At 39.1% G+C, this 14,573-nt stretch overlaps 2 protein-coding genes across 18 annotated transcripts in view; one reads left to right on the top strand and one right to left on the bottom strand.

Moving 5' to 3' along the window:
* Nucleotides 1–14,573, bottom strand: part of ERC2 (ELKS/RAB6-interacting/CAST family member 2) — a 939,781-nt gene that overhangs the window by 732,634 nt on the left and 192,574 nt on the right. The gene's annotated exons all lie outside the window — the stretch shown is intronic.
* On the top strand, nucleotides 403–2,146 carry LOC121016828 (small ubiquitin-related modifier 1-like). Its single transcript, XM_040454757.1, has one exon. The coding sequence runs from the start codon at nucleotides 1,203–1,205 to the stop codon at nucleotides 1,482–1,484; it is 282 nt and encodes a 93-aa protein (XP_040310691.1). The 5' UTR covers nucleotides 403–1,202; the 3' UTR covers nucleotides 1,485–2,146.

Genomic DNA, 14,573 nt, shown 5'->3' with positions numbered 1-14,573 from the left:
AATTTACACCAAATATGAGACTCAGATCCCTCAGTTATAAGTGGGAGGCGTGAGAGATTAAGCATAGGTGTGCAGACCACTCTCAGTATAGTCCAGGTCAAACATGCACAGCATTTGGAAGGTTCAGGAAATGCTCACTTGTTTGCACACACACTCAGACTTTAATGTAAAGAACCTCCTCCCATACATGAAAATCAAATTCTAAAGAGTCCCAAAACTCCAAAACCATAAGTTTTCAAAAGGACTTGTACTTCCAGAAGGTGAAAAAAAAGCTCTCAATTAGGACCCCAACCTCAAAGTGCTAACCAGAAATATAACACCTATACACAGAACTGGTACTTTAATCAGATTAACAGAAAGCCACATGCAAAGTGGAAATAAACAAAAGTACTGTCGGGCTGGACAGGTTGGGAGAGGCCTGGTACCCAAACTTGAAATTGGCACTACTTTGCACTAGAGAACTAGCTATAATTTCTTTACATCTGCCCTGGAAGGCTGTCCACTTTTATTCTGCTCATGGATTACAGCAACATGATGAGATGTTGTAAAGCAACTCTAAGAGGCATGAACTGATATGAAATACTTTCTTGGCCCTTGACATACTCCCCCCATACTATACTCAGCCCAAGAGTTAACTTTCCTCAGGAGTCTCTAAACCACAAAACATTTTTTTTTCACTTCTAAAACTCTTTTGCTTTCCATGTATTTTCTGACAGGACCCACGAGTATTTCCAAAGGTTTAGCTATAAATTAGAATGCATAGCACATCAGGGACAGCTAATTCACCTAGAGGAGGATCCAGCTCTGATTATTTTTTTTCCTTACCTTGCTCACAAGAGGATTCCTAACCTACTAACTAGCCTACTGACACTGCCACACAATTGAGCCATCATTCATTCATTCAAATATTTATTGTGCTCTTATTATGTGTCAGGTCCCATGCCAGGTTCTGATAATTCAAAGTGGATGTTGAATCAATAATTTCAGCATCATTCATTGACCAGTTGTGTGACCTTGGCCAAGTAAGCTAATTACTCTGAGCCTCGGTTTCCTTAACTGTAAAATGTGGGATAATAATGGTACCTTGCAGAGCCGCGGTATTGTGCGGTGGGGAAGAGGGATGGATTTGTAAACCCTGGAGCGAGGTTCTGCCTACCTGAGGGCGCTACTGTACGGAGACCCTGGATGAAGCCACCATCATCATGTCTGACCAGGAGCCAAAACCTTCAACTGAGGACTTGTGGGATAAGAAGGTAGGAGAACACATTAAACTGAAAGTCATTGGACAGGATAGCAGTGAGATTCAGTTCAAAGTGAAAATGACAACACACCTCAATAAACTCAAAACATCACACTGCCAAAGACAGAGTGTTCCAATGAATTCACTCAGGTTTCTCTTTGAAGATCAGAGAAGTGCTGATAATTACACTCCAAAAGAAATTGGAATGAAGGAAGATGTGATTGAAGTTTATCAGGAACAATGATCAATGATTCAATGATTTATATATTCTTCTTTTTTTTCTTTACCCTCAATCCTTTTCTATTTTTAAAATTAGTTCTTTTGTAACGTGGTGTTCAAAATGAAATTGAAAACTGGCACCCCATCTCTTTAAAACATCTGCTAATTTGAATTCTAGTGCCCATTATTCATTACCACCTGTTTTCATTGTGCTGATTTTTGGTGATCAAACCTCAGCCCCCTTCATATAGCCCTCTCCTTTTTAAAAATTACATGCATGCATAGAGGGCCCACTTTTCCCAGGCTGTGCTTTTTCAGTCTTATGATAAATAAGATTGACCAATGCGAGTGTTCACAAAGACTTTCCAGTTGGCCCTGAAGTTCTAACTTGTGATTGCTTCACTCCTGGACTATGATTTTCAGTGGGAGATGAAAGTTTTTCAGAGAAGTGAACTGTGGAAAAATGACCTTTCCTTAACTTGAAGCTACTTTTAATTTGAGGGTCTGGACCAAAAGAAGAGAAATACCATGCTGGCATCAAGATGACAGAGATGGCGAGGGTAATGACTAACTCAAAGATGGTTTCACTGAAAAGAAAGTGTTTTAAGATACAAGAAAAGTCTTATTAGAAGATCTCAGAGGGGTGCCTGGGTGGCTCAGTTGGCTAAGTGTCTGACTTCGACTCGGGTCATGATCTCACAGTTCATGAGTTTGAGCTCCGCACTGGGCTCTGTGCTGACAGCTCAGAGCCTGGAGCCTGCTTCGGATTCTGTGTCTCCCTCTTTCTCTGCTTCTCCTCTACTCCGCTCAAAAATAAATAAAACATTTTTTTAAAACATTTTTTAAAGAAGATCTCAGAAATATTCTAATTTTCATTAACAATTAATAAAGTTATTCATGCAGAAGTGTACTCAACAGAACACTACTCTTTTTTATTTTATTTGTACTTTTTGACCGGGGATATGTGTTTTAAATGGACATTGTCTGTACCAGCCTCATTAAAATAAATAAAACATTTGTAAAAAATAATAATGGTACCCTGCCTCATAATATTAAACAATTGTACATGCCTCCCAAATTAAGTGAAATAATATAAGTGAACATGGTTTCAAACCATTCATATTCAAACTATAGCTTAGTCACTAATGTGAAAAAAAATAGCATAATTAATTTAGCTGATTCTGGTTAAAAATTATCAGCAATTAAGAGAAATGTGCAAAATATAACTTTATATGTGATGTACCAAAAAATGTTATATCTCTATACCTTAATTTCATTGTAGCCTCCAAATTCCTAATTCTAACCCCGTGGTAAAGAACAAAGGTACAACAACATAACCTGGGCAATTAGAAGTAACTCAGTCACCACTACTTAAACATCAGTCTTTTGAGATTCTCTTCTTTCCCCACCTTCTCATCTACCCCTAAATTCCTAAATGGTAAAGCATCCCCTGGGGCATATTTGCCATCTACAGGTAGTGTCTGAGTAACTGGTGCCACCTGGATTTGGGTGTTGACCTCTGAGGTCAACTACTGCTGACTGCAGCACCCACCATGGACTTCAACAAGATCCACGCACTCTGAGTCTTTCTTGGCCCTGCCCCATGACTCCCCAGTCTTCCAACCCTCTCAGCATCTACCACAGCTTCCTGTGACAGCTAAGAGCCTCACTGCTTCTTTTTCCATACCACATTGGAGCTTGGGTCTTATATGGCTGTCTTCAGCCATTGCCACTTCTCCACTCACAAAGCCAGTTGAATATGCATCACCTAGTCTCCCCAGCCTGCTCTGGGAAACAAGCTAAGTTCCCCCACTGCTTTAGATTCCTCCTGAATTATATTCAGAGATTTCTGGATCTAAAGAGACCATATCTACTTCTCCTTTCCCTCACATGAAATGGGGCTGGGTGCAGGGGAGCTCTTCTCAGACACTCACTCACTTTCCAACTCCAATCACATCCCCCTAGAAAAACATTGGGCAAATATGCTTAAGTACTTATTAGCTGCATGACCTTGAGAAGTACTTAATTAATGGTTACCCTATCTGTAAAATATGGATAATAACAGCCATCTCACAGGGACACTGTGAGGATTAAATGAGATAATGTATGTAAACTTCTGGGATGAAGCAAGTGCTACCCAATCCCCATCACCCTTTCTAGATTTTCCCTTCTAGATGACCTCTGGTCACTGCATCCATATGTATAAATTGTGTTTGTTCCAACAATAAATTCCACCCTCCTGATCTAACACCCTGCAAATTCATTTGCAAACATATGCCCCAAGTCTCTGCCCATATAAATTGGCAAGACTTTGCAATTCTTTTGGCATATCATATACCGTAATGCATCATAGTTAAAATCTTCATCAGGCATGGCAAGCTTGATAACCATCTGCAGTTTATATGGCTTAACCTAAACTAAACCAAATGGCCTTATCCTTGTTGCCCAATCCCAAGGCTCCATTTCTCACCCTGAGTAACTCTTGCAATTCACATTTAGATTTTCCCCTAAGTTACAAAAATAGAAACACTTGAGGAAATTAGCTATGTTAAAGGCCATTTTCCATGGCATCAGGTTCAAGGCCAGATTAATGTGTTGATGCTTTAAGAATTAGAACCAAAGTCCAGGATTTGGCACATTTTACTTTCAGCCATTGCCTTGTGAGTATGAACTTCACCCCTTCATCAACTCTAGTCACAGAGCAGTCTTTTAAAATCTGACTGCAGCACAGAAAGAAGTTCAGCATCTCTGCCTGTAAAAAGGGAAATCAGCCTGCCAGAGACTGAAAAGCAATTTCCAACAAGTCAGTAATTACAGAGGTCCACCTCAGCAGCCAAATTCCTGTCAAGGATTTTTTTTTCTACATTGGAGACATTATGTCAAGCCAAGGCAATCACTTTGTTCACAATAAGATAATTAGACAATCTGAGAGAGACCCTCTCTCTGTTCTGAACGCCTTCCTGTGCTTTGAGATCAGTAGCTTTGATGGCATTTTTGAAGCAAGACAATCCTTTCTTTATTCATATCACTTCTTACACAGAAGCCCAACAGAGTCAAACTACTCTAGATGAAATAGGACTAGGGGCCCAGATGGCTTGCCCTGCTAGGTATCACCCTTGGCTGATTCGGCCTGTCTCACAGGGTTCTAGGACCCCTCAGTGCCACTTTAAAAGTCACTGCCTCAGATGACCTAAACCAGGGATCAGCAAACTTCTTCTGTAAAGAGCCAGATAACACACATTTTCTGCTTTGCAGGCCATAAATGGTCTCTTGTTGCAATTATTCAACTCTGCTATTGTAGCGTAAAAGTGGCCAGAGACAATATGTAAACAAATCAGCATGCCAGTCCTCTGATAAAACTTTATCTAAAAAACCAAGTGACAAGCTAGATTTGGCCCATGGGCTGTAGTTTACCAACCATAAACTAAACTAGAGACCTATATTTTTATTGCCTCTTGATTCAACGTGATATTCAAGATAGAAAAGTGGAATATATCACAGAAATCACCAGAAACTCTACCTTGTACAACTTGAACTTTGATTTATTTTCATTTTACGTACAATATTTACCAAAGTTGTTAAAACACAAAAATTCTGTCTCTTTCATTTACCAAGTAGCTGTTGAGGACCTTAAACCTATATTTTACTCTATAAATCATGATCATCTCAAATGTGATCTTTCATACACAGTGAATTTTAATTCCTGTAAGACATTCGCTCTAATTCCTCCTCCCCAAAAAGATGTAGATCATTGAAGTATCATATAAAATTAGGTTTTACCCTTCCACTCATATGTATAAATAGCTGATATTATAAAAAAACAAGGCAAAATCAAAAGAGTTTTCTTTTTTTTTAAGTTTATTTATTTATTCTGAGAAGAAACAGAGTGAGGAGGCACAGAGAGAAAGGGAGAGAGAGAATCCCAAGCAGGCTCTGCACTGTCAGTGCAAAGCCCGACACAAGGCTCCATCTCCCAAAGCCATGAGATCATGACCTGAATCGAAATCAAGAGTCAGATGCTCAACCGACTGACTGAGCCACTCAGGCACCCCAAGAGTTTTCTTGTAAATAAGCATTATACCAGAGTGGCTGAGGATGTAAAAGTATAAGGAGAAAAAGTGGGTTTTAGACTAATTTTTGATATAATATCTCAGATACGGCTTAGGAAATTAATATTTATATATGTATTTATATTGTATATTTATTATATATGATACCATAGTGAACACCATTCTGACAACAACCAAGCGGAACTTCTGCCCTAAGCATCATGGCAAGGGAGGCCCTGGAGCTATATTTGTTCCACAAGGTCATTCCTAGCAAATCAGGCCGGCCTAGAGCAAGGGTGAAAACTGACCGAAGCTGGGCTCTCTCCCAGGTTCCAGCTGGATCTATGAAAGGTAAATTCAAGAGCTCAGGGCTGGCTGAGGTGACCACATGGAGCAAGATGCAGCACAGGTAATGCCCGTAGTCAGAAGAACTGAAACATCCTGGCAATCCTAGGGTTCCCCTCTCCAGCTCTTCCTCAGGACTACTGTATCCAGCACTTGGATTCCACAAGCTGTCCTTTCAGTAATGCCTCCTTTTCTAATAGTGCTAGCTAGGGTTTTTTGCATCTACAGTGTTAATTTCCACATATGCTGCCTGCTCCAATTCTCATTCCACCTTCCTAGCCACACCTCTCAGAATGCTCCAAAGAGAAAGCAAATCTGCTCCATCAGTCTGCTTGGTCTGCAACTGGGGAAAGCAAGCTGTATGAGAATGTTGTGGGGGACCTTCAGGAAACCACTCCTCTCCAGTAAGTCTTGGGACTCGCTGCCACTGCCAAACACTTTCTTATGGGAAGCAGATGAGAATAACAGACTTTCCATAAAAGTTTAGTGAAAAGCTTACCAAATAAGGTCAAAGAAGATTGAATGAGATGTCATCAAGGGACCTTAATTTCTGCACCAAGTGAAACAAAAAACATGAGGACATAGTCCCTGTGCCCCACTCCCAGAATGGCAACTCACAATGGCCCCCAGAGACGTGACTGCAAGCTCAAATAACCCCCCTTCCACTTGTCCTGTAGCTGCGTAAGTCAGGCCAGTTCCAGGACCAAGCACTGCTCACAAAGTTGAAACATCCTTCCTCCAAGCAAATTGAAGATGGCCAACCCAGAATTTGGCTCTGGCAATCAGACTCCAGAGCCTACATTATAAACCACTATGCTCTACCTCTACCCCCTCTGGCCTCTCCACCTCCCTCCATCCCCTATCCAGTCTATTCCATACCCTACTCCAGATCAATCCTCCTTAGGTACAACTTTATGACTACCCCTTCCTTGCTCAAATCCAGCAGTAGCATCCTATTCACAGGCCAACTGCAGAATGCCAATCTGATTATGGCTCACCCCTTCATAAGATCTTTTAGTGGTTCTCTACCATTCTAGAATAAAGTCTTGACTGTTCACCATAGTTTACCATATTTCACAAACTCACTCTCCAATGGTCCTCTTCAGTCCCATGAAAACTTCTCTCCCTCTGTTATAGGTATTCTAGACCAGCATGGGGAGGTTAACTCAGTCCCTTGATTGCAATAGCCACATTTCAAGTGCTCAAAGTAACATCTAACTATGGCTACCACATTGGACAGCACAGCTCTAGACTTTCCTTGTTTCCAATGCTATGGACTCAGCTCCCTGTTGCCTCCAGACTTGACTAAACTATGCTATTTGCCTCCAATTCATTCCCACCCTTCCTTCCCCACCCCTCCTTGAATTTCTTTTGATCCTTCAAGTCTCAGCTTATACACCACTGATCCAGAGAGGCCTTCTTTGCCTCCTCTAAGTTAAGAAACTCTGTTAAACACTCCCTGCCTTTTTTAGTAAATGAAATGATTTAACTATGTGCAACCTGTTGTTTTCCATAAGAATCAACAATGTCTATATTATGAACAGTTGTATCTACAGTGCCTGGTAGGCAGTCAGTAAAGACTAGGGAAGCCTCACCTACCTCTCATCCCAAAATGTCTCTGATCCTCTGTGCCTTTGCTACGTCCTGGCCAAATTACACAACTCACTGCCCTCTGAACTTTCCCTGTGCGTTCCTACCCTTGAGCTTTTGCTTGACTTGCTACCCCATCCCATTTCATCTCCTGACATCTGTCCCCTTTAAAATGCCACTTCCTATAGGGGTTCCTAACACTTAATGGAAATTGATCATTCTTTGCAGGTTTTGTAGACCATGTTTGGTATTACTACTCTTCAAGTCCCTACTGTAAGACTAAAAAGGCTGTGGCCACATCATCCCACCACCCAGCACAGTATCTGGCACATATCTTGCACTCAGTGAAAGCAAGGTGGTGGGCAACCAATGAATCTCAGACAGAACTACCAACAGTGACAATCTGTTGAGGTGGGATGATTAAGGAGGATGATGGCAGGATAGGAACTTCAAAAGAAAATTACCTGAATAACAACAGATTAAAGAGGCTGCTGGGAAATGTGAAGAAGCTCTCTAATTTACTTTTGGGAAAATGACTTTTTTTTTTAATGGTAGCATGAAGGTCAAACACTGACTGACAAACATTGCATCATGCTAGCTGTCAATCTGATCAGAAAAATTTCATACTAAATCAAAATTGATATTTGGATTTCATTCTTTGTTCTAAATATTTCTTAATACATGGCACATACATTTTGTCAAATGTGAGATACAAAATTTCATTTAACTAATTCCATTTGTAAGATCAAAGTCCAAACTAAACTTACTAACTTTACTCATTATTTATACAAATTTTGGTCCTAATTGGATCCCAATATGAACATCTTCGTGTAAGAGGGACCTCCTGCATAAAAGTACAGTTTTAACTAATTCCCTGTAAGAAGTTAACATTCCACAGACTGTCACGTCTTCTTTGGTCTTACATTTATGCTACAGAAGTTTTAACCCTACATGTCTTCACAGCCACAAGCTAATCCCCCTAAAACAGAATTAATCTTATTACTACCCACACAGAGACTAACTAGAAAAGGCATTTGCAGAACAAAACAAACAAACAAAAATCACAGTAGCAAAAAGAAAAATACAACACTAGCCCATTCCCATTCATCTTATGGTCTTTCAGGTAGAAGAGCCTTTAACTTTTCACTCTTAGGCTTTGTGTAAATTACAAGACAGTACCAAATTCAAAGTGATTTTTATTTTTAGACTGTCAATCCAATCAGCTTTTGATTTTCTCACTGACTCAGAAATACAAGAGATTTCTAACATATATATTTATTCTAGCCCCCTACATAATCACAGAAAGTAAAAACTTGAGAAATTTTCAGTAGGCCAGAATAATATAGAATTGTTAGTTTGTAATGTAAAAACTAAAACAGCTTTAAATTTATTATATTAACCCTAACTGGTATAAATGATTTAACTTTCCTACTTATCCAAAGCAATTCTAATTTCAAGCAAATAAGACCAAAACAGACAGGCTGGCAATTTGATAAAATGTACCCTCACAGTCTAATAAAACAGACTAAGAAAAACATATTGCTTTAAAAGTTCTAATTTTCACCACCTTCTCCCAGACCCTCACACACTATCCACAGCTGACTTTTTCAAGGTATTAAGAAATATGAATTTTAATCTGCTATGAGGCTTCTCACAGGAGATGAGAATGGAATGATACCATTCCTATTTTTTTTTAATTTTTTTAATGTTTATTTATTTTTGAGAGAGAGACACAGAGACAGAGAGAGCTGGGGAGGAAGGAGCAGAGAGAGAAGGAGACAACAGAATCCAAAGCAGGATCCAGGCTCTGAGCTGTCAGCACAGAGCCTGACACGGGGCTTGAACTCATGCTGTGAGATCATGACCTGAGCCGAAGTCAGACGCCCAATGAACTGAGCCACCCAGGTGACCCCCATTTCTATTTTTTAGTTACACCCAGCTTGGCTGAGGATAAAGATGTAAATAGGAGGTGAAGTTACTAAAGATAAAAAAAATTCAGGATCTGTCATTAGCAAGAAAACAAGGGGGATTTCATAAATACTAGTACTTTGGCTCACATTATAAACATGCAAGATCCAAACAGCATGAATAAAACTCTGTTACATGTCCAGATGAAAGAAAGGATATCAGAAAAGAATTCAGAGTTCCCAGCACTATCTTGACTAAAAAAGAAGTGAAGTCAAGTTAACATTCTGAGGCAGAAGATCCTTCCTGGTTCTCAACTCAAATTCTCCACAAGCTTTATTTCACCAGTGTCAAACACACTTACAACACACTTACATCACAATTATCTAGAAGTCCTATCTTAGATCATTCAAGTTCAACACATTAAGACACACTCAACTTAATCATAGATCAGTCTGTTTAAACCCTACCTACTCTGCACACTTCTAACAAGCTTGGCATTCTAATTCCCAGTCTCCAGCAAACTAACAATAAAAAGATGAAATGTGAAACACGTGCTTGAGACACCAACATTGTTAACAGGGATAGATGTCCTCTAGCAGCATAGGAAGAACCAGAAAAAAAACACCAAAAATATACATGCAAAGGAGATAATCTGAGACCACTTAGGAGAGAGGCAAATAACCCTATATTCCCAAGACCACCCCAAGGCACCTACCCCCTCACAAGAAAGAGTAATAACAGACACTGCTAATCTTGACCCTGAGCTATGAATAAAAGGTTCCAATCTGCTGGGAACACTCTGTGTAAGAAAGTCAGGAAGTATTCCAATAGCTGTAATCTATAAAGACTTCCCTCAGAGTGGTTAATCATTTTTGAAAGTGTTGACACATAAAGGGCGAGGCTATGGTCACTTGGGGAGCTGTCTTATAAGGAAAGCTCCCTTCTCCCACACCATCAGTTAATGAAGCACTGCATACATATACTCCACATCGGAAAGCAGTTCCAAGGACAGCATTCCAAAGTCAGCTATAACAACAAACAACAGATGTCCTAAAGAGGCACAGATATTTCCTCCCCACACCCAAACTGTTTAAAAAGGGGGAAAAAAAAATAAACCAAAAAAAAAAAGTGTGACCAGATAGGTAAACTATCAATGAGCTAAAAAAATTCCAAGTTTCCAATGAAGGCAAAAGAGCACCAAAAAAAAAAAAAAAAAAAAAAAAAAAAGACAAATCATTCTCATTTTTTACAAAAAAAGGCACCAGATAAATTTCCCTCTGTACAACTGCCAGGCCCACAGGCAGCTCTTCAACACAAAGATGATGAAACCAGAAAGATTTCCATAAGGGAGCAGATACTTCCAAGTAGCAAATTTCTAATTTTTTCTTTTTTTTTTTTTTTTAAGTTTATATATGTATTTTGAGAGACACAGAGACAGAGTGAGTTGGGGGTGGGGCAGAGAGAGAGAGGGAGAGAGAGAGAATTCCAAGCAGGTTCTGTGCTGCCAGTGCAGGGACGAATGTGGTGCCCAAACTCACAAAACCACAAGATCATGACCTGAGCCAAAACCAAGAGTCAGACATTTAACCCACTGAGCCACCCAAGTGCCCCACAAATTTCCATTTTTAAATATGCATATTTATTGTTATTTTCTCCAGTTACAATAATGTGAATAGTTGTTAAATACTAAATTCTAGTTTCTAAACTCCTATAATTGAGGCAACACAGCCTCCAATCAGGGTAAGATAGGGTAAGGGTATGTACCCTCCACCCCCAGCCCCCCAGCACCAAATTACTAAAATCCATCAACTTAGGGCAAAACAGGACTGAGATATCTGGCTGAAATGAGACCACTGTGGCCAGATCTGAAGGGGAATAAGTGTGTTTCCCACCATCATGGCAGGCTATGTACTTATGTATTTATTTATAACTTCTACTTCACCTGTTTTTAGAAAGACTCTGAAGATCCTGGCCAATGAGCTGCCTAAAAAAACAGTCCTGCAATTTCTTTACACATTTTCTTTACATCCTGAAAAAGTGTAATGGAAAAACCACACTCTCATCCAAACCATCCGAAATACACATAACGACAGCAAAGATGATGAAGTAATCCAATGGTTCCCACCTGATCCTTACCTTGTCCCTACCATGGCATACAGGAGTAGGGTGACCAACTCCGCCTGATTTGTCCAGCACTTTTCCGGTTTATAAACTGGAATCCCACATCCTGGAACCTCCTCACTCCTAGGCGCCTGGAATAGTCAGTCATCCTACACAGAAACAGTGACATTCACACATCCCCATGGCGGTGTCCAGAGATGTGGTTACATACAACCCCTTGTCTTTTTAGCTCAGGGAAATATAAATATGAGTGGGAATCTTGTCAGCCAGACTTGGATTCAAATTCCATTCCCTCCACTTCCCAGCACTGTGAAATTAACCTCTCTAAGCCCTAGTTGCTACACTTATAAAGATAACAACACAACCTCCTTCAGAGAACTAGGGGTCCAAACTTTCTATTATATAAGCTATCTAATATTGTATCTCATATTTATATGATTTTATTTAATAATATAACCACATAATTTAATTTTAACACATTATTTGCAAATTTCATTACCCTAACTACTAAGAACAAATCATTTCCCCCAAAGCTCACAACTTAGGCTCACAGTTGAGAGCTCTAGCATTAATAACCATAAGAATGACATCAACACCAAAATATCCAGTGCGATCCTTCTTTGCAATCCAGTCAAAATGACCAATTTTGGCACATCTGGACCCAAAAAGAAAAATAACCCAGGAGTTTACCACTTGTACAAAAAAGTAGGTTTTCTTCTACCTGGTTCCCTGTCAGTAACTGCATTCTCTCTTTTCTGCCCTGCCCATCTAGAAGAGCTCTCTGTTATCTGCATCAACAATACTACTGCATCTAAAAAGATCAGGTTGAAAATAGCCAAGTTATGGAAGCACTTAAGTGTTCATCCATAGATGAATGGATAAAGAAGAGGTGAAATACAGTTACACACACACACATATATATATATATATAATATTAATGATATACAGTTACACACACACATACATATATATACACATTTATATATAATGGAATAGATATTTTTATGGCTGGGTAATATTCCACCATATATGTTATATATGTTATATATATGAATACGTATATGTGTGTATACATATATATATATATATATATATATATATATAAAATGTAACATATATATAGAACATATAATGGAATATTACTCAGCCATAAAAAAGAATAAGATCTTGCCATTTGGGACAACCTAGAGGGTACAATGCTAAAATAAGTTAGTCAGAAAAAGACAAATACCATATTATTTGTGGAATTTACTTGTGGAATTTACTTACTTGTGGAATTTACTTACTTGTGGAATTTACGAAACAAAAACAAATTTAAAGAAGGAGAGATTAAAAAAAACAGACTCTTAAATACAGAGAACAAACTGGCAGTCTCCAGAGGGAAGGCAGGTAGGGGGAATGGGTGAAATAGGTGAAAGGGATTAAGAGCACACTTACCTTTTTTTTTTTAATTTTTTTTTAACGTTTATTTATTTTTGAGACAGAGACAGAGCATGAACGGGGGAGGGGCAGAGAGAGAGGGAGACACAGAATCAGAAAGAATGCTCCAGGCTCTGAGCTGTCAGCACAGAGCCCAACACGGGGCTCGAACTCACGGACCGTGAGATCATGACCTGAGCCGAAGTCGGACGCTTAACCGACTGAGCCACCCAGGCGCCCCAAGAGCACACTTATCTTGATGAGCACTGAGTAATGTATAGAATTGTTGAATCATTATATTGTACACCTAAAACTAATATAATACTTGAATAACTAAATAATAAAGAGGCCAAGTTAAACAGACACGTTTCCTCTCAGTGACTATTCAAATGTAATTTCATGTAAAACAGCAGACTATCTCTAGAAAGAAATGGAGATGAAAGTGGAATAACAACAAGAACATGTGTAAAATGTGTCAACCCAAGGCATGACAGCAGATAAGCCAATAATGCCCATATGGCCAATGCTAAGTTATGTGTATAGTCCTCAAGTCCAAAAAACAAAGTCCTGAAGGAAAACATATACTATAGTGTAGTATAGCCTCATGTACAAAAGGGGTATCCCTGTCCCCATTTCTCTAGCACAACTACCATGTCACTCACCTGCTTCATTTCTTAAATTATTTATCCTTCACATGGAAAGGATAGCAACATAACACACACAGGCATTAGTGATAGCTTCAAGATGAAAGGTATATTCAAGGACCTCTTTTATGGAGGATTCTATTTTCATATGCATGAAATGTGCAAATTAAACAAACTATACTTTTTTTATGGCTCTCGACCACATTATGACTTCTGGGATAATGATTTGTATTACTTTGCCCACCAGAGTAGAAGCTTCCAAAGAAATGTGTGATGGCAGGGCTGCCACTAGCTTATATGGCACCTTTGTGCAAATTATAAAAGGAACTCTCTTCCTCAAAACACTTTACTTCTGACTTTTCTGACTGCCAGAAAATTGTTACAATATGATTTTGTTGGAACAAGGGGCTGTGTTGCCACATTCTGACACACTGCAGTAATATATATGTAAGTATATGATGTCCATGATATACATGGCACCCCCAGAGTTGTGCAGTGCTCTATCTACACAACTATACGTTGGTTCTGGGCAATGTCCCTTCATCTTCATTGAATCACAGCACTTCAGATAAACTACTTGTGATTTGCCTAAAAACTGTCCTGACAAGTCGGATTTACATACCGCTTGTGTGGGTGTGTGATTGCATGCATGCATGTATATATCCATAGTATATATTATTTTTTAATAAACTTTGCAAAAAAAAAAGAGAAAGAAAGGAAGAAAGAAAGAAAGAAAGAAAGAAAGAAAGAAAGAAAGAAAGAAAGAAAGAAAAGAGAGAGAACGGTCTGCCAGGTTAGATTACTGGCCCAAAGCCATGAGAACAGCTATTCTTGATATATCAGGATAAGAAATTTTTAAATACATGCTTTTATACCAAGGCAATGTCATAGTGAGAGAAAGAGGAAAAGAGGAAAATTTGGAGTTCCAGAGCAATCAATTTATTCCCAAGGCAAAAGTATTTATTCTTACCCTACATGATCAAAAATTTTACTAATGGTCATAAAAATAATTGTCCCATTTCAAAAAACACTTGCTAT

The sequence above is a fragment of the Herpailurus yagouaroundi genome, unplaced genomic scaffold (assembly GCF_014898765.1).
Source record: "Herpailurus yagouaroundi ecotype Mexico unplaced genomic scaffold, PumYag 213, whole genome shotgun sequence".
NCBI classification, from domain to species: domain Eukaryota; kingdom Metazoa; phylum Chordata; class Mammalia; order Carnivora; family Felidae; genus Herpailurus; species Herpailurus yagouaroundi.
This window is presented reverse-complemented; position numbering and strand designations above follow the sequence as displayed.

Excerpts from the sequence above, each read along its gene's own strand:
- LOC121016828 (XM_040454757.1), top strand. The coding sequence starts at position 1,203 with ATGTCTGACCAGGAGCCAAAACCTTCAACTGAGGACTTGTGGGATAAG.